Source organism: Macaca thibetana, chromosome 7 (genome assembly GCF_024542745.1).
Source record: "Macaca thibetana thibetana isolate TM-01 chromosome 7, ASM2454274v1, whole genome shotgun sequence".
NCBI classification, from domain to species: domain Eukaryota; kingdom Metazoa; phylum Chordata; class Mammalia; order Primates; family Cercopithecidae; genus Macaca; species Macaca thibetana.
The window spans coordinates 116954574-116979821 of NC_065584.1; the positions used below are offsets into that span (position 1 = coordinate 116954574).

The 25248-nt window shown below is 47.2% G+C and overlaps 1 protein-coding gene across 1 annotated transcript; it reads left to right on the forward strand.

The window, feature by feature from the left end:
• Window positions 1–10411: 10411 nt before the first annotated feature.
• Window positions 10412–23827, forward strand: LOC126960125 (golgin subfamily A member 8S-like). Its single transcript, XM_050800133.1, has 19 exons — window positions 10412–10498; window positions 12191–12310; window positions 13221–13280; window positions 13464–13544; window positions 14400–14438; window positions 14704–14751; window positions 14840–14924; window positions 15019–15125; window positions 16178–16264; window positions 16370–16477; window positions 16672–16759; window positions 17160–17373; window positions 17641–17710; window positions 19355–19430; window positions 20206–20297; window positions 20858–20958; window positions 21041–21141; window positions 21231–21386; window positions 21473–23827. Exons 1-19 carry the CDS (start codon window positions 10451–10453, stop codon window positions 21664–21666), a joined length of 1875 nt encoding a protein of 624 aa, XP_050656090.1. The 5' UTR covers window positions 10412–10450; the 3' UTR covers window positions 21667–23827.
• The last annotated feature ends 1421 nt before the right edge of the window (window positions 23828–25248 follow it).

A 25248-nucleotide genomic window follows, 5' to 3' on the forward strand; every position in this document is an offset into this window, starting at 1 on the left:
TGTGTGTTTCCAGATGACATTAGCTTTTGAGTAAGTGAGTTCAGTAGTAGATGGCCCCATGGAGATGGACATCATCCAACCTGGTGAGGACTTGAGTAGAACAAAAGGAGGAAAGAGAAATTTGCCCCCTTTCTTTCTGCCTCTTTCCATGTGCTGGGACATCTCATCTTATCTTCTCCTGCCCTGGGACTGGGATGTACACCATTAGCTCTCCTGATTCTCAGTCCTTCTGACTTGGACAGAATTAAATCACCAATTTTCCTGAGTGTTCCAGCTTCCAGATGGCACATTCTTTGCCTTCATAATAATGTAAGCCATGACCCCATAATCAATCTCTTTTTAAGAAAATGTGGCACATACACATCAAGGAAGACTATGAAGCTATAAAAAAGGAACAAAATCATGTCCTTTTCAGCAACATGGATGCAGTTGGAGGCCATGATCCTAAGCAAACTAAACCAGAGAAAGAAAACCAAATACTGCATGTTCTCACTTATAAGTGGAAACTAATAATTAAGTCCTAATTCCTAGAACCTGTAAATGTTACCTCATTTGGAAAAAGCATCTTTTCCGGTATGATTAAGTTAAGGATCTTGAGGAGAGATATCCTGGATTGTCTCTGTGGGCATTAAATCCTGACACGTGTATCCTTATAAGAGGGAGATAAAGGAGATTTAACTTCAGACAGAAGAGAAGGAGGCCATGTGACCACGGAGGCAGAGCCCGGAGTGGTGGAGCTGCAAGCCAATGAATGCCAGCAGCCACCAGAAGCTGGGAAAGTCAAAGGATGGATTTTTCTTTTTTTTTTTTTTTTTTTTTTTTTTTTTTTTTTTTTTTTTTTTTTTTTTTTTTTTTTTTTTTTTTTTTTGAGACGGAGTCTCGCTCTGTCGCCCAGGCTGGAGTGCAGTGGCGCGATCACGGCTCACTGCAAGCTCCGCCTCCCGGGTTCACGCCATTCTCCTGCCTCAGCCTCCCGAGTAGCTGGACTACAGGCGCCCACAACCGCGCCCGGCTAATTTTTTGTATTTTTAGTAGAGACGGGGTTTCACCGTGGTCTCGATCTCCTGACCTTGTGATCCGCCCGCCTCGGCCTCCCAAAGCGCTGGGATTACAGGCGTGAGCCACCGCGCCCGGCCTTTTTTTTTTTTTTTTTTGAGACGGAGTCTGGCTCTGTCGCCCGGGCTAGAGTGCAGTGGCCGGATCTCAGCTCACTGCAAGCTCCGCCCCCTGGGTTTACGCCATTCTCCTGCCTCAGCCTCCCGAGTAGCTAGGACTACAGGCGCCCGCCGCCTCGCCCGGCTAGTTTTTTGTATTTTTTTAAGTAGAGACGGGGTTTCACCATGTTCGCCAGGATGGTCTCAATCTCCTGACCTCGTGATCCGCCCGTCTCGGCCTCCCAAAGTGCTGGGATTACAGGCTTGAGCCACCGCGCCCGGCCAGGATGCATTTTTCTCCTTAGCCTCTGAGAGCACTGGCTCTGCTGATACCTAGATTTCAGCCCAGTGATACTGATTTTGGACTTCTGGTATCCACAACTGTGAGAAAATAAATTTCTGTTGTTTTGAGTCACCAAAGTTTTGGTAATTTGCTCTAACAGCCACAGAAAACTAATATACATGCCTACCTGGGTCCAGCTGTGTCCTGTGACTCCTGCTTTCCTGGGACCGGCAGGCTGCTCCGTGCCTGCTGGCCATCCTCCTGGGTGCTGGACGCTGAAGGCTGCTCCCTACCTGCTGGCCATCCCCCTGGGTGCTGGACGCTGAAGGCTGCTCCGTGCCTGCTGCCCATCCTCCTGGGTGCTGGACGCTGAAGGCTGCTCCCTACCTGCTGGCCGTCCTCCTGGGTGCTGGACGCTGCAGGCTGCTCCATGCCTGTTGGCCATTCCCTTTGGTGCTGGACAGCGCTCACATTATGAAATCCACTGGCCGTGTGAAAAACACCTGCAAATGTTACCAGGAGAGGGATTAGTTCTTTTGCTGGCAACCCTTGTTATTGTTTATGCCTTAACATCTGTGCCTCCAAGATCCCTTCTCTCTGCCTTCATCGATGCCAGGAAGGCAGTCACATTTTGCCTTGCTTTGCCTCTCAGCAAGTGGCATGTCTCCATGTCACTTTAAGCGTCAAGCACAAGGAGCCCAATAAGATGCTGAGAAGTGTCTGCCTACAAGGTTACAAGGTGGTGGAGACATTCTCAGCCGGTAACTCCAGGGCTCAGTAAAACAGCTACAGGAAACCTAAAGTTCAAAATGCTGAAGTGAAAAATGGGAGATCACAACGAAGGGAAACACAAGCCCCTTATTTTGTAAATATTATGGTGATAACGCACAACATAAAATTTACCGTATTAACCATTTGTAGGTATACAGTGCAGTAGTGTTAAGTGTATACATGCTGTTGAGTAATGAGTTTCTAGAACTTGCTCCTCTTGGAGATCTGAAACTATACCCACTATCCAACAACTCCATTTCTCTCTCCCCTGGCTTCCAGAAACGACCGTTCTATTTTCTGTTTCTATAAGTTTGACTAATTTCGAACCTAATGTAAGAGAAATCATACACTATTTGTCTTTATGTGACTGGCTCATTTCAATTAGTATAATGTTTTCAAGGTTCATCGATGTTGCAGCATGTGACAGGACTGCTTTCTTTTTTAAGGCTCATAATATTATAATATTCCATTGCATGGATAGACCACATTTATTTAGTTAGGTGATTAATTAGTTATTGAGACAATCTCACTCTGTTGCCCAGGCTGGAGTGCAGTGGCATGATCATGGCTCACTGCAGTCTGACCCTCCCATTCTCAAGCGATCCTGCCACCTCAGCCTCCTGAGTAGCTGGGACTACAGTCACATGACAGCATGCCTGGATATTCATCTTTCTGTGGAACTGGTTGAGAAACAGGGAAGTAACAGTAAAGAAACTGTCTCAGAATAAATCTGGTGGCAGGAGAAGAGAATATGAGACACATTGTCCTCACAGAGCCTTGAAGAGTGTGATGGTAGTTGAGGGCCACACTGTTGTCTTAGAGTGAAGTGAGGAGAACTTACATTGGTTTGGTACTCATGGGAATGGCAGGAGGAATGAAATGTGAAAGCTCATTGCCAGCCAGAATCAAAATGGCTTGGTCTTTGTAGTCAACTATTAAGTGAGGAGGAGGAATTATTGGCTGACTTAGAAGAAGTAAAAAATGTGAAATATCAATAAAACACAAAGCTCATGATTTTAGTCAGGGTAAAGCTTAAGCACTGTGTGATTCTAGATAGATTATTGAGCAGTTTTGTTCCATGTATTTTATATCCCACATCTTCTAGCTATGACCCTATTTCTTTGTTTCTTGACATAGCCAAACATTTTTTAAACAGCTTTATTGTGATATAGTTTTTGTATGATAAGCCTCACCATTCAAGTGTACAGTTCAGTGGTTTTTAGTGTATTCAGAGTTACACAACCATTACCACTCCCTAATTTCAGAACATTTTCATCTCCCCAAAAAGAAACCCCGTGCCCATTAGCAGTCACGTCCTGTACCCGTCTCCCCCACCGTTGATCCTGGCAACCTCTGATCTAATTTCTCTCTGTAGATTTGCCTCACCTGGACATTTCATATAAATAGAATCATACAAAATGTGGCATTTCGTGACCGGCTTTTCTTTACAGTATTTATAAATGAAATGCCTGAAGAGGCTAAGCTTAGGATAGTGTTTGCTGTACAACTTTGACAACTGAATCTTGTTAAAGTTGAAAATATGACTGTGACTGTATATGTGGCATATTATCTTTAGATGACCCTTACTTCAATTATTATTATTATTATTTTTTTTTTTTTTTTTTTTTTTTGAGACGGAGTCTCACGCTGTTGCCCAGGCTGGAGTGCAGTGGCGCGATCTCGGCTCACTGCAAGCTCCGCCTCCCGGGTTCCCGCCATTCTCCTGCCTCAGCCTCCTGAGTAGCTGGGACTACAGGCGCCCGCCACCGCGCCCGGCTAATTTTTTGTATTTTTAGTAGAGACGGGGTTTCACTGTGGTCTCGATCTCCTGACCTTGTGATCCGCCCGCCTCGGCCTCCCAAAGTGCTGGGATTACAGGCTTGAGCCACCGCGCCCGGCCAACCCTTACTTCAATTATTAAGAATTTTTTCCCCTAGTAATCTTCAACTGTCTCAATATTCAGCAGGAACCCCTTGGAGACAAAGAGCAGTAGGAATTTGGAACACATATTGACAAAATGAATGTAATTTAATTTAGTACAGTAGTAAAGTCGAACACTTTTAGGTGTTGATGCTGCTGAAAGTGTATATTAAGGAAAAGTTTACTTACCTTACTTTTGGCGGAGGTGCTAGAACTACTTCTGTCTTGTGTTTAGATTTCAACAAACCTTTGCATAGGTATTATGTGGTTGTACAAATGTACTTTCTTTTGATCTGAAAATGCAAAAACTTCTTTTCTTCCCACTTTCTGAGACTCTGAAACCTTAAAGGAAGAGTGGAGTACTTTAAAGGAAAGGTGGTGGTGGCTGGGTAATGGGTAACAATGTCTACTGTATACTTCCTTTCCCAAAACAAGTCCCTGTCTGCCGTCAGCATTTCCAAAATGTGAAGATCAAGTGTAGTGTTAACTCATTAACTAATGACTAGACTTTGAGTGGTTGTGGAAGCAAAATCTCAGTGAGTGCCTGGATGTTCTAATTCTGTTAAATCAGTAAGTGCACATTCTATACAATACTCTCTTAGCCCAGTGGCAGATTTAAGGAGTGGGAGATAGATTTCTACATTTCAGAAATGAAATACATAAAGAATAAAAATTTTTAATCCATGGTTCTTTGCCTGAGTTTAATTTTTTGGAGAGTTTTTCTTTTAGATTTTCTTTCCCTTCCATTAAACTTTTACTTTGAAAGGTCCCAGGGTTTGGGCAAAGCAAGTGGGAAAGACACTGGCTTGGATTCTCCAGGATAAGGGAGTGAGAGGACTTCTTGCCCTCATTTTGTTATTGAATAATGTCATGATAACAATTATTAAGGTGAATAGTCTGCAGTAGAAGTGTTTAGATGCCTTCTCTGCAAAATAGTTTGGTTTAGTCAACACAAGGATGCCTCTGGATAGCTGGAATGGAAGATGTGCAGGCTGGGGTGGTCTTGGCAGGTTTTCTGGGGGGAGACACAGCATTTGGAAGGGTGGGAAGCAGAAGGAATCTCAGGCAAGGGAAATGTGTGGGCAGAGCCCCAGAGGACAGAACAGGTTGTGGTGGACTTGGTGTCCACATAGACCTAATTAGTGGTCTTAGCTTTTGTGTTTTCAAAATTACCACAGTTTGTGTTCTAAAACTGTCATTCCCTTGATTATATTTTAGGTATGCTATCTGTGTATTTTGAAATTTAAAGTAACAGTAAAGGAGAAACGAAATTATTTTGCTTGAGAAAGAGTTAAAAGGATAAAATGTCTTGATATAAGTAATTTTCTAATGGGAGATCTGGTACACCCCCAGAAGTTGACTTTGGTTCAGAGAATAGTCTTCAGATCTAGAAAGGATCTGAGGAGTCCCAGAGAGGAGCTACATGGTCTGAACCCTTTGATTCTCATGACAGAATGGATAAAAACAATTCCAACCATGAAGCAATGCAGATGTTCGTATTTTGGATAGGGTAAGGTCAGTGCTGTTGTCAGAGGAAAAACTCTTGGCCATCACAGGATGGGAGAGAAAGTTTCAGTTGTAAAGAATACTCAAGGCCGGGCGCGGTGGCTCAAGCCTGTAATCCCAGCACTTTGGGAGGCCGAGACGGGCGGATCACGAGGTCAGGAGATCGGGACCATCCTGGCTAACACGGTGAAACCCCGTCTCTACTAAAAAAAATACAAAAAACTAGCCGGGCGAGGTGGCGTGCACCTGTAGTCCCAGCTATTCGGGAGGCTGAGGCAGGAGAATGGCGTAAACCCGGGAGGCGGAGCTTGCAGTGAGCTGAGATCTGGCCACTGCACTCCAGCCCAGGCGACAGAGCGAGACTCTGTCTCAAAAAAAAAAAAAAAAAAAAAAAAAAGAATACTCAAATGCCATTTAAGGAAACGGGTTCTTCTGCGCCTATTCTTTGGAATATTTAGGGTTAAATTCTTAGTTTCTGACATCATAAAAATGTCAAAGTATCCTGTTCTAAGAGCCATTTCAAACAATTGACTAGAATTTCAGAGCAATTACATGAGAGTAATACCATTAGAATTTTTTAATTACTCATAGCCTATATCCCTAACCAGTATGTTCATGCTTGCATGTTCTCTTCTCATCTTTACTGTGTGCTTGCTTTCTGAGTAATGGCACGTAGAAATTGTTTAAGCAGGAACAATTCTGGAGATAATTTTGTATGTTTCCTTTTTTCTCTTTAAGGTATATATTGGGTAGAAGAGCATTATGTATGGAACTTCTCACGAAACAGGTGATTTTCTTATGATACTCAATTTTCACCCTCAATAGAGTGTTTTGATTATGTAAGCTAGATTTAAGCTAGATTCTCTTAAAGAAATTTTAGTGTGTGTTCTTTTTTTTTTTCATAGCCCCTACTTTCAAGAATGAAAAAGGTCAACCAGTAAAATGAGATTGTACTTGGTGGTGAATCTATGCTAGGATCGGCATTAAGAGTGACCTTTATTTAAGGTTCTAACTTGCTCATGGTTGGGCACTTAGAACGTCAGTTTGTTGTTTTTTGTGAGATTCTGGAAATGGTCCAATTTTACTTTTTCCCCTTGTCTCCAGACATTTTAACACTGATCTGCTGCTGTTGAGGTGCATGCCATTTTGTTAGGCCTTCTCAAGTGGGAATCAGGAATGCTGCTGTGTTCTAGAGATGTTTTGTTTCCTGTAGGGCTGAAGCAGTGCCTACTCAATAGAACCGGTCATCGTGCAAAGAAATGCCACCTGACTCAAAGGCAAATCCAGAGTGTAGCTTGGAGCAAAGAAGGTACTTTTATTAAGAATTTTATATAAACCATAAGATATATTTTATATTACTTTGTGCGCCTTCTTGTTACCTTAATTCTTTTTGAGAGAATTCATTTCATTTTCATTTGCTTTGCTTTCTTCTTGTTACAAAGATGATCTGTAGAAAATACAGAAGTAGGCCGGGCGCGGTGGCTCAAGCCTGTAATCCCAGCACTTTGGGAAGCCGAGACGGGCGGATCACGAGGTCAGGAGATCGAGACCATCCTGGCTAACACGGTGAAATCCCGTCTCTGCTAAAAAATACAAAAAACTAGCTGGGCGAGGTGGCAGGCGCCTGTAGTCCCAGCTACACGGGAGGCTGAGGCAGGAGAATGGCATAAACCTGGGAGGCGGAGCTTACGGGGAGCTGAGATCCGGCCGCTGCACTCCAGCCTGGGTGACAGAGCAAGACTCCGTCTCAAAAAAGAAAATATAGAAGTATAGGAAAATTAAAGATACTAACTGATAATCACTTAATGATTTAGTATCTGCTTGTTTAGTCTTTGTTATATTTACTGTAGACAAACATATCTACAGTTGTAAATTTATTATTGGTATGTATACCCTAGTAAGTTAAAAGTTATATATACTTTGAAGTTTTGCAAAGTTGAGTTCATATTATAGAATTAATTCCTGATGAACTTTTATGTGCTAGGCACTAGTCTTTTTATTTATTTATTTATTTATTTTTTACTTTTTTCCCCACTCTGTGCCTATGCTTACCAAGTCTTTTTAATTTTTACTTTTTATTTACTCTTTCAATCCTCTTAAGAACTTAAAAAGAGGGTATTACTAATATCTGCATCTTGTGGATGAGGTAACTCACGGTCGGTAACTTATCCAAGGTCACAGGTGGCAGAGCAAGGATTAAAACCGGACAGTCTGGCTGCCCAAGGCCCAACCAAGAGGAGCTGAGAGCCTGCACGGGGCAGAAGGATGTTGTTCAGGCTGGTTTTCGGTTCAGTTAACATGAAACGCAGGCTGTAACCTTCATTCCAGGACATTACCGCATTACCGAGAAAGCCTTCCAAAGCCATAGGTTTTTTACCATGAGCATGACTTTTAGCAAGAGTTTGTGGTTTAAAGGCCACATGGTGCTCTAACAAGCTTCCGTTCACGCTTATGGAGGGACTGGTAGTTGAGCTAAATAGTGAAATCCTGGAGCACACAGCCTTTAGGGCAGGTTCTGACCTATTTCTGTGGTGAGGAAAGACACCTGTCTTTCCTTGCTGCCCACAGCCTCCAGGTATTCACCTTCGGATTTTAATCTTCTGTGATCACATTCAGATGAGAGATCTGTTTTGTTTCTTCCAGGGTAGGAGGAAGTGAGTCACCAACAATACTAAGCAGTCTAGTCTTCTGTGTATAAATGAGCAAGGTTGGCCAGCCAAATTTGAGAACCTTGTGTAATTCTGAGATTCTCCAAGAGAATTCAAGAGAATGTCAGGATTATGCTTGGTGGTAAAGTGGGCTTATGTTAGTTGTCTCCACAGCTCTCATCAAAAGCAGACACAGATACTTTCTGTAGGAAATTATCTCTAACTTAAGCCTATAGTATTCCCGAAGATTAAGAGCAGGCAACTAGGAATTCAGTGAAATCATAGCATTCAAGTAGTCAACCCAACATACTTGAGAATGATCAGAAACAATGAATCATATGTTTCCCAAAGACTATAGGTTTTGGAATTATCAGATACAGAACACAGACTTCAAATATTAGAATTGTGAGAAAATAGTTACACGTGAAATCTAATATATGTAAAAAAAATTCACTCATAAAATTGAGGAAGCAGTAAGACCACCAGGAGTGATGAGGAAGATCTGAAACGAAAATGGAAGAAACAGAACTTACAGAAATAAAATATATAGCTGGGTAGGGTGGCTCACACCTGTAATCCCAGCCCTTTTTGGGAGGCTGAGGTGGGAGCATGGCATGAGCCCAGGAGTTGGAGACAAGCCTGGGCAACAGGGTGAGAACTTGTTTCTACAAAAAATACCTCACCATCACCAAAAAAAAAAAAAAAAAAGAAAAATTAGCTGGGTGTGGGGCACCTGCCTATAGTCCCAGCTACTCAGGAGGCTGAGGTGGAGGATCACTTGAGTTCAGGAGGCTGTGGCTGCAGGTTCATACCACTGCAGTCCAGCCTGGGTGACAGAGTGAGACTCTGTCCCAGAATAAAATGAAATAAGGAAGTAAAAAAAGTAATTGTTGAAATAAGAAATTCAGTGGATGGATTAGACACCAGAAGAAAGAATTCATTGGTTAGACAATTCTCTCCAAAAAGTATGTTAGTATGTTACACAGAGAGACTTGAGAATAGATGATTGAGCAGAAGTTGGTGGGGTTGAGGGGGAGAGGGAGATCAGAATAAGGTCTAAAATAAGTCTTAGTGGAATCCCAGGAGGAGATGTTAAAATTTTATTATAAAGTGAGAGAAATAGAAGTTCTTCTTTTGTTTTGTTTTTTTGAGACAGAGTCTCTCTTTGTAGCCCGGGCTGCCGTGCAGTGGTGCGATCTTGGCTCACAGCAAGCTCTGCCTCCCGGGTTCACACCATTCTCCTGCCTCTGCCTCCCAAGTAGCTGGGACTACAGGTGCCCACCACCACACCTGGCTAATTTTTTGTATTTTTAATAGAGACAGGGTTTCACCATGTTAGCCAGAATGGTCTCGATTTCCTGACCTTGTGATCCACCCGCATCGGGCTCCCAAAGTGCTGGGATTACAGGCGTGAACCACTGCACCCAGCACAAAAGCTTTGTGTTTTTACAGATAATTAGACTTGTTTCTTGTTTAAGAAAAAAAAAATCGTAACAAGAACTTAAGAGAATAAAACAAATGTTTTTGCAAAAAAGAGAAATCATTGTGATAATCTTATCTTATTGGAATGTTGGATAATATAGTCTGTTTCATTAACCATCAAGCATGCTATAGATTTTCCATTTTTATAGGCTCTGTATCTCAATTAAGGTAATACTGGTAATTTTTGTACTGTATTTGAAGATGAAAAATACAGACCAAAATCAAAGACGTTGCATAGAAGCTGGATAATGAAGACAGCTCTGGAGGAACACATACACACACACAGACACACACATATATAAAGTATACACACTTTTTAAAAAAAATTTTTAAAGCTTTTAAAACAAAAGCCGGCCCCTTCCCTCTCCCAGATTGGGCGGTCCCTTCCCTCTCTCTGAGTGGGTGGGGACAGTGGTTGCACGGGCAGCTTTCCTTGTGAGCCACAGGCCCCTCTGGACACATTGCTGCCTGCTGATTGGCCACGCCCCAATTCCCTTTCATCTTCTCATTGACCAATGGGCTTGGAGCATTAAGGCCACGCCCCTTTTCTGCATTCTACTGGAGTCCTGGTTACGCCTCCTCTGGTTCAGTCACTCAGCTGCCTGGTAGGTGACTGGAGGCGTTGATCAGTGCTCACTGGGATTTTGCTGACGTGGCCCCAATCCCGCTTCCCTTCCCACCCTGCGATGGCAGAAGAAACTCGACAGAGTAAACTGGCCTTAGCCAAGAGAAAGGTAAAAATGCACCAGGTCATGGCCCCCCAACCCAGCCACAGATCCCCTCTGATGACAAGACCACTACCAGAGTCCATATCACTCCTGAGGCACACCAAACTGGGCCCCCCAACCCGGGCACCTCTGGGCTGCCCCCACCAAAGTCTTGTCAATCAGCCCTGCCCCTTCAGCAAGAAGCCCAGTCCCTGCCCTCACCAATCACCCCAGGGTGACTTTGGGTGCGTGACTACTGGGGCTTCCCACTCCATTACTGGGCTCTCACCTCCTGCCTACCCAAACTTGACCTCCCTGGGTTCTTTGGGCTCACGTTTCCAAGCACCTGGGTCCTCCAGCCCTAGGCCCCACCCTCGCCAGTTGTCCCTGGGTGACTTTGGGCTGGTGATTCCTGGGGCTCCCTACTGCAGACTCGGTCCTCCCCTCCTGCTGCCTCAAGGTCAAACTCCCTGGGCTCTTTGTGCTGGTGTCTGCAAGGACCTGGGTCCCAACCCTGTGTTTCCCTCCCCCATAGTGGAGTGGGACTCGGACATTGCACTGATGTGCCCCACCCCCAACCAGGAGGAGTGGAATGTAGTGATGTCACAATCCGCCTACTAACTGTCATTACTGGAAGACCGGCCTTTGATCTTATGACCCAGTCCCCTAAGTGTTGTCACCCCATTTCTTGTTCCTCTAGTCACAGCACAAATTTGCAGCTGGAAGGGGAATGGAGACTATGGGATCTAGGAGCAAGCAGTTTCAGGCTGCCTCACTCCCTTAACATAGACATTGACAGGGGGAAAAGCCTACACTTCCCCCGTGAGCTCAAAACGTTGACAGTATCTCTGGGTGGCGATAGGAGAATGGTTTTGTTTTGGTTTTCTCCCAGGCTTCTACTTTCCAGAGAGATTTTAACATTTTTTTTCTGAGTTCTCCACCTCATATTCTAATTCTCCATGGTTCTGGGACCAGACTGCCCTTCAGTCTGTGGTCTCTGAAGTGAGATTTGCTCATCTTCTGTGGAATAGATCTTGGGAAACTGAACTTGACAGCTTGAATCTTCCTCATATTATCTTGACCTGGGGAACTTTGAGTGCCACGGGATAAATGTGAGACATCTTTCTGAAGCATCAGGTTCCCTTGATTCTCTTGAGATCAGGAGAAAAAACATTAATGTACTTAGGGATGACAGTCACATAGGCTTCTGAGAGTATACCAGACTTCTCTCTGAAATGAGGCTTGGGTTGTCCTCTTTCTGATGAATTCCCAGATTTAACAGAAAGACTGCCTTCTGCCATGAGGACACATTGATATAAAAGTTTGAGAGGTACTGGTGCACTTCTTGATACTAACAGATGTGTGAGGATGTATGACTCTAAACCATGCAGTGCCTGCCTACCTAATGTTTACTTTTCTACCTCTACCTCTGGTTTTGGTCCCTGGCAGCTGCTGATTCTTGGCAAAACCCCAGAGCTTGGAGTCAGAAGACTGAGTTTCGAAGTTCCAGTATCACCTTTTTTTTCTTTTTTTTTTTTTTTTTTCCTAGCCATTATATCAATCCCTCTCAGTCACTAAATGATGGTGACAACACCTTGTACAGTTGTTGGTGTCATTAAATCAGATGGTGTATAAGAGCATTTTGTTAAAACTATAAGGGAGGATGTGGCTGTAGGGGCCGATAGTTCTCATGAGGATTACTGCTCTTCTTTCCCACAGTTAAAAGAATATTGGCAGAGAAACAGCCCTGGTGGTCCAGCAGAAGCGAAGAAGAACGGGAAAACAAATGGCAGTGTCCCTGAGACAGCCACTTCTGGTGGTTCCCACTCACCTGGGGATGTGAGTCTTGGCTGACCAGGCTCCTGGGGACAGGGGGCCCAAGGGGCAGTAGAGGGTAATTGTTAAGATTGTGAATGGACTGTTGGGTACTGGTTCAGAATTCTGGTTTTGAATCCTGCCTCTCCATCTGCTAGGGATATGATTTAGGGCAAGTTGCTTGAGCTCTTTGGGTCTCTCTTTGCACATCTGTGTAATAGAGGTGGTATTATTGTTTGACTTCCATTTGTGAATTTTAAATGAGATTTGTTATTGTTTTAGGTTTTTTTTTTTTTTTTTTTTTTTTTTTTTTTTGAGACTGAGTCTGGCTCTGTCGCCCAGGCTGGAGTGCAGTGGCCGGATCTCAGCTCACTGCGAGCTCCGCCTCCCGGGTTTACGCCATTCTCCTGCCTCAGCCTCCGGAGTAGCTGGGACCACAGGCGCCCGCCACCTCGCCCGGCTAGGTTTTTGTATTTTTTAGTAGAGACGGGGTTTCACCGTGTTAGCCAGGATGGTCTCGATCTCCTGACCTTGTGATCCGCCCGTCTCAGCCTCCCAAAGTGCTGGGATTACAGGCTTGAGCCACCGTGCCCGGCTTATTGTTTTATGTTAATCCCTAGTACATGGCCTACTGTAAACACCCAGGACACCAGGATATGGTCATTGCTGTTTGATTTTCCTCATCCCCAGTCTCAAGGGGAAGCCAGGACAATGAGAACAGCCATTTGCCATCAGGAGTCACAGAAAGGCCCCCAGGGTGGGATGATGGGGAGATAAGAACCATGAGAGAGGTTGGCACAAAGGAGTTATGGGACGAAGGGTCCAAGATAGGCAGAAAAGAAAATGTTGCCCATTGATGGGGAAAAAAGGAAGTCAGAGGGCTTAGACACTGAGGGGGACAGAACATCTCCATGTGCACTCTCACCTCTTGTAGTCAGCAACAGGTATCGACGGAGAGGGCCCTATGTCATCTGCACCCCTCAAGGATCTGGAGGTAAGAGGCTCTGGGTGGAGGGGCAGTGACCCTGCAGGCCAATCCTCCAACCTCCTCCCACAGCAGGGACTGGGTGCCTCTCTGCCAGCTGAGACAGCCCACACACACCCCAGCCCTAATGATTGTTCTCTCTACCTCTCCCCCGACTCCTCCTCCACCTCCTCCTCTCTGCATGTGCCTCAGAGCCCGTCCCCAGAACTAGCAGCTGCCCTGGACTCGAGGTCTGTCAAAATCAGTCACCTGAAGAACACCATCAAATCTTTGGTAAGAGTCCAGTGGGGTCCCCTGATTCCAGTCTGACAATCCTGGGCTCCAGTTTCCCCTTGGGACCCTGAAGAAAGGGACTGGGGGCCCCTGGTGCCAAGGGCAAATAGGGAGCTGGGGCACCCAGACCTCACCTGGAGGGACCCCAGAGCACGTACCATGGCTCTTCTTTTGCTGCCCTCTTTGCCAACTCTCTCCTCTCCACACACCCCTGCTCAAGTCCTTGCTACACACGCCCTGGGGTTGTTGCCTCTTGGGGGAGTGTAAGCCTGACTGGTTGTCAGGGGCCCTGTATTTCTGCCGTGACTCAGTCCCTAATTTGCTCTTTGATTCTGGACAAGCCGCCTCTCCTTTCTGGACTCGGGTTTCCAGAGGAGGTAGTGAGTATCTAAGGTTTCTGTTAGCTCTGAGAGTCCGAGATTTAAAGGCCGCCTAGAATGGAAACCTCAGGGCCAAGGGCTGCTGTCTGTCCTTTTCCATCCTATATCTGCTGTGAAGAGCCGTACCTGGCCCGTACGTGCTCAGTCAATGTTTATTGAATGAACACACTTTTCTAAATCACAAGCAGGCAGGAGGGGGGTGCCTTTCTCCAACTCCATCTCTAGAGGATTGTGTTCCTGTCCTCTCAAGAGATTCCACATTCAGACTTTGAGTTCTGTGGCTATGGGTGAAAACCAACAAAGACCCAAATCCTCTGTCCTTGGGAGCTTGAGGAGAGTTGACCAGTTCGTGTTTCCACTGGGTCTGAGAACTTTGCCTTTAAAATCCATTCCTGGCCCCACCTACCGCTTCCTGGTCTGGAGAATAGAGTTGAGGGGGCCACCCTCCATCACCTTAATTTGACTCTCCCCACAGAAACAACAGAAGAAACAAGTGGAACATCAGCTGGAAGAAGTAATGTGATTTCTTTTTTTCCTCGCGACATGACGGCTGGGTTTGGGGGGCACTCAGATGTAGAGGCCCCAGTCTCGTCTCACCCACTCCCAGCCTGGGGAAGAAGGCTCACCCCTCAGATTCTACCCCATCCCCACAGGGTCCCAGATAACCTGGTCTCATGGGTGGGCCTGTCCTGGGGCATTGGTGGCATTCTGGGGGCATGTCTCTTGCTGTGCCATCTCTGCCTCCCCCTGGTAAGAGCTCTGTCTTCCTCTTCCTATAGGAAAAGAAGGCAAACAATGAGAAACAGAAAGCCGAAAGGGAGCTAGAGGTGAGTGGAGGGTGTGAAGTTTTCTCCTGTCCTCCGGGGAATGTTTCTTTCCTTCTCTTCCAGCACTTGCTTGGCTTTTCTCCCAAAGGTTCAAATCCAGACATTGAACGCACAGAAAGGGAAACTAAGTACGGACCTGTATCGCACGAAACGCTCGCTCAGATACTTTGAAGGTGGGAATCTGGGCGCCCTGTCATCCTTCAGCCTGGCACTTTGACAGGTCTTTAGGGGAGTCCTTTGGGACCCATCTCACATCTGTCATTACAGAACAGACCAAGGATCTGGCTGCCCGCCTGCAACATTCATTGCAGCGTAAAGGAGAGTTACAGCGGGCTCTGTCTGCTGTCACCGCCACTCAGAAGAAGGCGGACAGAGTGAGTCTGACCACCTGCCCCGTCCCCTGGGAGCCCGGCTTCGCAGATGGAGGAGTGAGCCTAAAGGTCCCTTCTGCAGGATGGAGTGTCCTGCCCAGAAGGCGGCATGGCCATTCCTCACTGCTTTTGTGTCTGGTTGTTAGAGGCAGCCTGGGGCTGAGTCAGCTGCTGTGGGTGAGTTGGGGGGTGCGGTGGGGAGCGAGTACTGGACACTGAACTTGGAGGCCAAGTGCCTGCCCTGCCCTTACCTGGCTGTGGTCTTGGCCAAGTCCTAGGTGCGGTTGGGTACTTTACTCGTGAAGATACAGAAGAGTACCTTTAGTATGTTACCATTTCTGTAGAGAGAGGAAACCTGTGTGTGTGTGTGTGTGTGTGTGTGTGTGTATGTGTGTGTACATACTATGATAATATACAGAAAACATGTCTGCAAGGTTCATAAAAAACTCAGGAGAGAGCCATAGGTGGCTGGGAGATACTTCCCTTCTGTACCTTCTGAGTTTTGAACTATGCGAATGTATCATCCTTTCAAACAGTGAACAAAAGATTCATTTTCCCCTTCCTATCTGTACCCCCATCCCCAGCAAGAAAAATGGGCTTAGAGAATTGGATAGAGCTGGGCGTTCAAATCCCAGCTCTGCCTAAGTGATGTTAGGCAAGTGCTTAACCTCAAATACTCCATGTGTTTTCATGTACACAATAGAGGTCATCATAGTAACTGTCTCCTATGGTGGTTGTGAGAATAAATGGGATTGCTAGCATGGTACCTGGTGAAACACTCCATAAAGGTTCAGACAGTGGTAGTAATAACAGTAATAACAATAGCAATATTATCTGATCTCTCTGGGTCTCTGTTAGCCAGCTGTAAATTCGATCTCTTTCCCTGTCCCTTCCAACTTTACTGAGTTCTTTTAAAAACCAGACCACAGACTTGGAAATGCCTCGATCTTTACTGACTGAGTTGCATATTAAGCCTAGCCCTAGCCTGTTTAAGGGGCACTGTATGGAATGGCCCAGGTTCCCCAGATAGAAACTTCTCACTCTTCACCATCCAGTCCTCGAGCCGCAATAAAGCACGTATGGAGTGGAAGTTAGAGCAGTCCTTACGGGAGCAGGCACTGCTGAAAGCTCAGCTGACACAGGTGAGATTTTGCAGAGGCAGGGAGGGAAGGAAGATGACCACAGGTGGCCAGGAGCAGGTGAGGACCAGTGACAGCCCTTCCTAACTTCTGTGCCCATTCTTGCAGATGAAGGATTCACTCAAACAAGCCCATCTAGTGAGAGACGAATATGTTCAACATCTAAAAGGAGAGAGGGCCCGGTGGCAGCAGAGGATGAGAAAAATGTCCCAGGAGGTGAGATCTGACCCTTCAGCCCCGCCACCTTAGATAGGTCACTGGATGTTTCTGGGCATCTGTAACATGGGAATATACAGCAAGAGGTGGTCATGGGTCGGGGCTTTGTGGAGGTGGGGGCAGAGAGGGAGATGGCAGCCTGTCCAGCCACCAGCCCCTCTCTCCAGGGCCCTTTATCCCTGTGCTTTGGGCAGGTTTGCACACTAAAGAAGGAGAAGCAGCATCACATGCGTCTGGTAGAGAAGCTGGAGAGGAGTTTGTCGAAACTAAAAAACCAGATGGGTACGATGGGGCTGATGTGACCTGGGAGCAGGCCTGGCATCGGAGGGGGCTCTGGGGGTGGCTTAGAATGCCCCAGGGAGGTGGGTGGATGGAAAGGCTTTGAGGCAGAAGGAAAGAGGTCTGTGCCAGGAAACAACAAGTCTTGTTATCTCCATGAGCCTGAGTGTCCCCATCAGCAAAGAGGGCCCGTTGTCAGCCACCCACAGTGCTCTCCATCTGAAAGTGGTTTGGAAGATTGGCTGCCATCCGGGTGCGAGGAATCATTAGCAGTGAGGCCAAGTTTGGGGAGCCTGAGAGGAGCTGTGCACCAAGAGGAGGGTTTTTTTTTTGTTGTTGTTTGTTTTGTTTTGTTTTTGTTTTTGAGAATCCAGAGGCCCTTATTGTCTGCTTCCTTTCTCAGCTAAACCCCTGCCCCCGGAGCCCCCAGCAGTGCCCGCTGAGGAGGAGCTGCAGCACCTGAGGAAGGAACTAGAGAGGGTGTCAGCAGAGCTCCAGGCCCACGTGGAAAACCATCAACACGTAAGTCCCCTGAACCAGCCACAAAAGGAGAGGCTTCAGGAGCAGGAGGAGAGGCTTCAGCAGCTGGCCGAGCCACAGAGCGGCGTCGAGGAGCTGCTGCATTGCCCCACCTGCGGAGCCTGCCCTCCTCCCTAGCCCTCCAGGGCTTTGTTTCCCCACCTGTAAAATGGGGCAGTGTAGCCCTCACGTGAAATGTTACTTTTAAAGGCACCTGTGAGCCACAGCCCTGCTCTGGTAGCTGTGGGAGAGAGGGGATGATTTTTCTAACCTGCCTCCACCCTTCCCCGTGCCATGGGAGTCAGACACCAACTTCTGGGGTCCCCAGCTGCAGTGGGTGGCAGCTGATTGCTTCTCTCTGTCCAGAACAATGAGAACAAGAGCGCACTGCAGTTGGAGCAGCAAGTGGAGGAGCTACAGGAGACGCTGGGCGAGGTGAAGTAGATTGTAACCCCCACCCCATCCAAGAAGGGCTGGGAAGCGGGCACCAGCCTCTGGGGAGGGGAGGTGCCAGGCCAGAAGCAGCTCCGGCCTGGGGGCAGGTGACCTCAGCACCCTCCAGGGCAGTCTTATGACCCTTTCTTCCTTCCTGCCCTCTGACTTTTAGAGGTGGGTAGCCCTGGGCTCCTCCCAGGTCTGGACATCATCATCCCAGCTAGAGGCATGAAGCCCCCCAATCATAGGGGAACAGACAGTGGGATAAGAGGCTCCTTATGCCAGGCACGGTGGCTCAGGCCTATAATCACAGCACTTTGGGAGGCTGAGGCAGGAGAATCTCTTGAGGTCGGGAGTTTGAGATCAGCCTGGCCAACATGGTAAAATCTCATCTCTACTAAAATTACAAAAAAAAAAAAAAATTAGCTGGACAAGGTGGAGCATGCCTGTAATCCCACCTACTCAGGAGGCTGAGGCATGAGAATCGCCTGAGCCCAGGAGATGGAGGTTGCAATGAGCTGAGATTGCACCACTGCACTCCAGCTTGGGCCACAGAGTGACACTCTGTCTCAAAACAAAACAAAAATGCTCCTTAGATTGAAACTGGATTCCAACCTCGGTTCCACTGATCACCATTCAAGTACTTTGCATCTCTAAGTCTCTGTTTCTTTTTGAGATGGAGTCTCACTCTGTTGCCCAGGCTGGAGTGCAGTGGTGCAATCGCAGCTCACTGCAAGCTCCATCTCCCGGGTTCACACCATTCTCCTGCCTCAGCCTCCCGAGTAACTGGGACTACAGGCGCCTGCCACCATGCCCAGCTAAGTTTTTGTATTTTTTAGTAGAGACTGGGTTTCACTGTGTTAGCCAGGATGGTCTTGATCTCCTGACCTCATGATGTGCTCACCTCAGCCTCCCAAAGTCCTGGGATTACAGGCATGAGCCACCACGCCCAGCCACCTCTGTTTCTTTAACTTCAAAAGGAAGGTAGCATTTTCCTTACAGAGGAGCTGAGGATTAAATTAGATAATACATGGAAAGCATTAGGCCTGTAGCACACTTAGCAGATGGTAGCTGGCTCCCACTGCTTTTCCACCAGTCTGTGGCCTACAGTTTAAATGGTGAAGTAGGGTATGAGATTTGAGGCTGAGGAAGGAAGCATGGGGTTCTAGGAAAGGGAGACAGTCACTTAGGCCTGGAGTAAGGGGCCAGGGCCCTGGGCAGGCGACAGAGCCCCACAGTGCCCTCGCCACCCTATTAATGGGCCCAGAATCTGGAAGCCAGCCGCCACTTGCCCTCACACCCAGGGTCTTCCTGCAGGTGGAGCTGAAGAGCCAAAAGGCTCAGAGTCTACAGCAGCAGCCAGACCATTACCTGGGTCACCTGCAGCAGTCCGTGGCCACCTATCAGCAGCAGGTGGCCGCCTATCAGCATCTGACCTCTGAGAAGGAGGCGCTGCACAGGCAGTTACTGCAGCAGACCCAGCTAATGAACCAGCTGCAGCAGCAGGAAGCTTGGGGCAAAGCGGTGGCCGAGATGGCCCGCTGAAAGTTACAGGAGACCCAGGGAGGGAGCTGCTGAAGACGGGACCATGAGGGGGACGACCTGGCAAACTCAGTGCCTTGTCACTCTTTCCTGGCCCCTTAGGAGCACCTGGAGGCTGCCAGGCAGCAGAATCAGCAGCTGCAGGACCAACTGAGCCTCATGGCTGTCCCTGGGGAAGGTACGGGAGGCCACTCAGAGGAAGAGGACAGAGCCCCAGGAGGAAGGGGGGACTGTTAGCAGCACAGGATTGAGGAGTTGGAAGAGACCTTTAGAACAGCTGGTCATTATGCCGACCGGGTGCCTGCACTAAGTTCGGCATCAATATGGCGACCTCCTGGGAGCGGTGGGGCCACCAAGTTGCCTAAGGATGGCTGAACTGGCCCAGGTCAGAAACGGAGCAGGTCAGAACTCCTGCACCGACCGGTAGTGGGACTGTGCCTGGGCGGTATAGCAAGATCTTGGTACTTAAAAGGAAAAATAAAGAACAGTAGCCGGGCGCGGTGGCTCATGCCTGTAATCCCAGCACTTTGGGAGGGCGAGACGGGCGGATCACGAGGTCAGGAGATCGAGACCATCCTGGCTAACACGGTGAAACCCCGTCTCTACTAAAAAATACAAAAAACTAGCCGGGCGAGGTGGCGGGCGCCTGTAGTCCCAGCTACTCGGGAGGCTGAGGCAGGAGAATGGCGTGAACCCGGGAGGCGGAGCTTGCAGTGAGCTGAGATCCGGCCACCGCACTCCAGCTTGGGTGACAGAGCGAGACTCCATCTCAAAAAAAAAAAAAAATAAATAAATAAATAAATAATAATAAAAAAAAATAAATAAAGAACAGTAGCTTATTCCTCTCTAGGAGGGGCTGGCTCAGGGTTACATAGTGAGGGTGGAGGCAGAGGTGGGCCCACAGTACCTGCCTTGTTGGGTTGTCTGAGGAGCCCTCTGGCCACCCCCTACAGGAGATGGAGGAGAACATCTGGACAGTGAGGAGGAGGAGGGACCTCGGCCCATGCCGAGCGTCCCAGAAGACCAGGAGAGCTGGGAGGCCATGGTGAGCCTGACTCCCCCCGCACCGATTTTGCCACCTTCCTCTGTGGTCCCTGCAAGACCCCTTTATGCTCTTACTTTCCCTGCCTTCTGATTTCTCTGGACCCTCATCCCTTCCGAGAGCCAGTGGTCAGACACCATTTCACCTGTGACGAACTGAGGCCCCAAGGGAAGGGGCTGCGCTCCACCCCTCTGCCCCGTTTGTTCTGTGTATGTCCCTACAAGAATGCTCACGTCTTGCCCTCAGGTGGCATGTTTCAAATCCGCTGGAGCCAGTGCCCAGGAGGAGCAGGCACGGTTACGAGAGCGGGTGACAGAGCAGAGGGTGTGCTGCCAGCACCTGGCTTACCTGGTGGCCTCGGCCCAGAAGGAGCCAGAGGCAGCGGTCCCAGCCCCAGGGACTGGGGGCGAGTCTGTGAGTGCGGAGACCCACCGGGCCCTGCAGGAAGTCGTGGAGAAGCTGGCCCATGCCAGGACTCACCTCCAGCTTCTCCATGACTTATTTGAAAATGCCACCTGAGGGCAGGTCTCTGCCGAGATGTGACCCCATTATTTTGGCTCCAGAGCGGCTTTATGGACCACCGGGAGGAGATGGCGGACCTGAGTGAGCTGGTGGAGAAACCCGAACTTCCGTTCATCGAATACTGGGGAGAGAGATGCCATCAGTGAGTGGGAGGCCAGGGCAGGGCAGGGGGAGCTGCAGGGCCTTCGGAGGGGCCCCAGCGTCTGAGCCCTGTCCTCCCGCAGGAATGTTCATCAGCTTCTAACAGAGGCAGGGGGCAGTGCCGAGGATGCAGCAATGGGAGGAGGACATCATCAGGCTGGTCCAGCACAGGGAGGAGATGAAGGTAGGGTGTGCAACATCTCTGCCGGGGTGGGGGTGGGCGTGGGGGTGGGCGCCGGCAGCGGTGTGACAGCTGAGCACCCCTCCCTCCAGGTGAAGCTGCTGGCGCTGCAGGAGATGCTGTTATGGTTGGCAGCGACTACAACAACAAGCACAGCAAACTCCTGATCTCTGCCCAGAACCCTGCTCATGAGCCCCGTCCAGGAGCCCCAGCCCCCCAGGAGCTTGGGGCTGCCCACAAGCATGGCGGTGAATAGAGCCCTCAGGCGGGGCGGGCAGGCAGGAGCAGGGGGTGCTGGCGCTGCACTCAGATCCCCGCCTCCCTCTCTCCAAAGATCTTTGTGAGCTGAGCCTCAGCGTCAGCGCCGAGACTGGGCAAGGAGAGGCCAGGGAGGGGTCTCCCCACGACAACCCCACTGCACAGCCCATCGCGCAGGAGCACCAGGAGCACCAGGAGCACCCAGGCTTGGGCAGCAACCGCTGCGTGCCGTTCTTTTGCTGGGCTTGGCTGCGGAGAAGAAGGAGATAAACATCACCGTCATCAAAGAGCTGGTCAAGAAACTTTTTAAAAAGAAACAAAGTTATGGGGTTAATCTCCTACACAATTCATTTAGTTCATTTGAATGTTAGAGCCACTCTTGATTATTTGTGTTTCTAGTTTGTAGTTTAAGTTTATTTGTAAAAAGTTAAAAGAGATTGGGTCTCTGTGGCTTTCACTGAGGTTCACTCTGGCATCCTTTAGCATTTTCTTTTTTAATTTCATAATTGTAGGTCATTAGCATGTGTATCGAGTTTGCCCTTACGTGGTGGGAGTTCAAACACCCAAAGACCCACTGTTTGCACAGAACTATTCTCGCTGGTTTGGAATAGGCTGCCATGCTTTTGTAATGTTATTATAGCATGTATGTTCATTACAGAATTCAGATAAAATTTGCTTATGTTCTGCTACTGTTTGATCCAATCTTAATCACAGTGAGCCCTTCATTAGCTCAATATGTGGTTTGCCCTCAAGTGTGCACTGTTGATTACTTTGTAGGGACATATTTTGTGCAGCATTTATGTGATCGTGCCTATGCATGAGGAATGAATGAATTTCAGTCACACATTCCCTAAATCATAACTTGATGATGCTTGGGAAAGACTCAACAGTTAAAACTTCATGAGGTTCTAATGTCTGTGTCCAAAACACATCACAGTATTAGGATGTAGGGAGATATGTACGTGTGCTCCCTGGGGTGGGGATTTCTAGTTACTAGACCATCTCCATTTTCAGCATTTGGCATCCTCATGATACTTTTATAAATATGACGTTAACAGGAGACTAAAATACGATTTTACTGATGAATAACAGATTTGCCTGCATTCACTGAAAGAGCGCAAATATTGGGTCCTGTGACTTCAACTGATTCTTCCAAATTGTATGAATATATCAGTGTATTAGATAAGCCCAGTTTCAGAATAATAAAGAAAAAATGTTAGACCAAATAATGCGACTAATTAACAGTGGTACAATTTCTAGCCCGTGGGTTTAAAATGCGCTTAAAGTCCTGTTCTTGCCTTTTATTTTCTGAACTTCCTGCTTTTGCATTCTTTGAGTTCAGTTTAAAGACCGTTACTTTAAGTCCATTTTAAACCCTCAGGCTAGAAATTGGACCACTGTGAATTAGCCACATTATTTTGTGTAATGTTTTTTTCTTTATCATTCTGAAACTGGGTTTTCCGAATACATTGATAAATTATTTCAAAGCTACTTTTGTCGTTGAAATCACTTCACTTTTACCCTGATAAACATCAGTGACTGGGCATGACCTTCAGATAGTGTTTAGCATCTGTGACCAATCTGACCATACTGTGTTCATCAGGTGCTGATGGGTTAAATCACACGCTGGCATATTTCAGCTGAATGTCCATCTGGAAAATAAATTTACTGTGTTAACTGAAATTGCACTCTTTGTGTAGGTATTTGGCATATATTTAAGAAACAGCTAAAAAGGATGGAAATCGTAGGACAATAACTTAAGTCTTTCTTCAAAGTGCACGCAGTCTTTTGCGATACCTCATTCAGCCAAGTATTTGTGCTCTTCCTCATTCAGTGTAAGGCAGCTTTCAATTTGCTTAGAAGGCAACATTGGAAGGTTAGAGTTCATCAGAAACATAGAATGTTAAAATGTGAGTTCAACTGACTAAATTTGAATTTTCTTAGGAAGAATCAAAACACCTATTTAAAGATTGCAATATATAGTAACCATTTTTAAAGTATTTGATTAAACCTGATAGGTTTTCCAGAAATGAAAAAAAAAAAAAAATCAGCTCTAATACCAAAGCTGATTTTTAGAAAATTTGAACATGTAAATCCGCCCTATCCATAATATAGTTTCTCTAAAACTTTATCTTAGTCATTTTAAAATAATATAACTATTAAAAAAGTAACTGCTATCAATGTTCTGAAATAAGTTAAAACATTTTAAAACATGAACACTGTAGTTTAAAAGAAACGGTGGGAAGGAAAAGTAGAGAAAGAAATGCCAATTCCAGTCCAAAGCTTTATCTGCCAAGTTTTCTTAGAATGACTTTTAGCAATTTATGAATTCTTGTAAACAATGTATAAGGAAATACTGAAAGACTTTTGCCTAAAGTGGCATTATTGTCTGCTGGTGTCATGCTACTGTAATGTAATAAATTCTTAAGTTGTTGCAAAGTGCTGTTTTTGCCTTAAAATTTTATTTTGCGTGTCTTGAAAACTGTGGTATTAAAGGTATTGATACTGTGCAAATGCTGGGCATGCCTGGCATGAGATAATCTCTTTCATTTTTACAAACTTGTAATAAAACTATGCAAGTGTTTATTAAAAGAACACAAAATAGAAAAAGTTATGGGATTAAAAAAAGTTTATGGGGTGAAAAAGTTATGGGATAAAAAATGTAAAAAAGTTGTGGCAAAAAAACCTTTGGCAAAAAAGTAGAAAAAAGTTTCATGAAAAGTTGCAAAAAAATTATGAAAAAGAAGTTCTGGGATTTAAAAAACAAGTCATGGGATAAAAATAAAAATTAAAAGCAGGCCCCTGTCAGCAAAACTTGGAGAGGTGGGGCTGAAGTCTCCACCGCCACCATGTCCCTACCACCCCTTCCCAGTCACCCCTTTACAATTAGGGTAGCAAGACAAGACCTCTGTCCAATGGGGAAAGACAAATAGACCCTTTGCCACCTTGACCAGGGCTGAGTCCTTACATTTCTGGATGACAATGATTGTTATTTAAGAGCCAGAGGCTGGTGGAGTTGGTTTGTTTGGAGGTCTGACGGCCTCATTACTCTCACCATAGCAACTTTTCCCTCAGCAGGGCTCCCAGCTTCTTATTCAGAGAGGTAGCTGAGGCAGGACAGTGGGGCTAACTGTGGACCACGGAGGACACAGGCTGCTGGGGTGGCCCTTCTTCCCCAGGGTACGTATTGTGTCTGTGTAGCGTTTTGTATATTCCAGACGGTAGGGCCGCCTCTGTATCGTATCTAGCGGTGGTTGGAGCTGGCTCATAGGGAGGAGGTTCTAATGATTATTTGTGGCTGGAAACTTATTTATTGCTAGCATAGGACAGAGGAAGGAGGCGGGCATGGGGTCGTGGCTCCCTGGTGATGCGACTCCTGTTTATTTTGCTTTTTATTTTGGAATAAACGGATTTAGCCATACTCCTCGGCCTGGTGTGTTCCCGTTTCCCTCACTGGGTCCTGGAGTTTGTGCCACCGAACGAGGAGCCCCAGAGTGTCTTGGGCATGTCCAGCTAGGCTGTTGGGGACCTTCCAGGCTTGTTACCTGTATGCTGCCTGGTGGCGCCTGGGGGATTCCACGGGGACTGCCATGGCGCCTACGGGGCGCGGTCCGGCCCTGACAGCCAACAGGCTCAGAAGCCTGATGTAGCGGTGGCCGGGAAGACAGGTACCAGCACCTAAGGGCACTGACTTCCACCCAGCCCAGGCGTCTTCCATTCCGTCCCCGTGCCTCCCTCTCCTGTCTGCACCTGGTGGCCTCTTCTGTCTGTCCCTCCAGAGTGCCAGCTGCCCCGCAGGCTCCCTCCAGGCTGCGTTCATGGCCCTGCCCCCTGGTGGCCAGAGCCGGCTTC

Bases quoted from the DNA above. Each gene is read 5' to 3' on its own strand.
- LOC126960125 (XM_050800133.1), top strand. From the start codon at position 10,451: ATGGCAGAAGAAACTCGACAGAGTAAACTGGCCTTAGCCAAGAGAAAG. The intron at 16,760-17,159 runs GTACGATGGGGC...TTCCTTTCTCAG, and splicing joins GAAACTAAAAAACCAGATGG to CTAAACCCCTGCCCCCGGAG. The intron at 19,431-20,205 runs GTACGGGAGGCC...CACCCCCTACAG, and splicing joins CATGGCTGTCCCTGGGGAAG to GAGATGGAGGAGAACATCTG.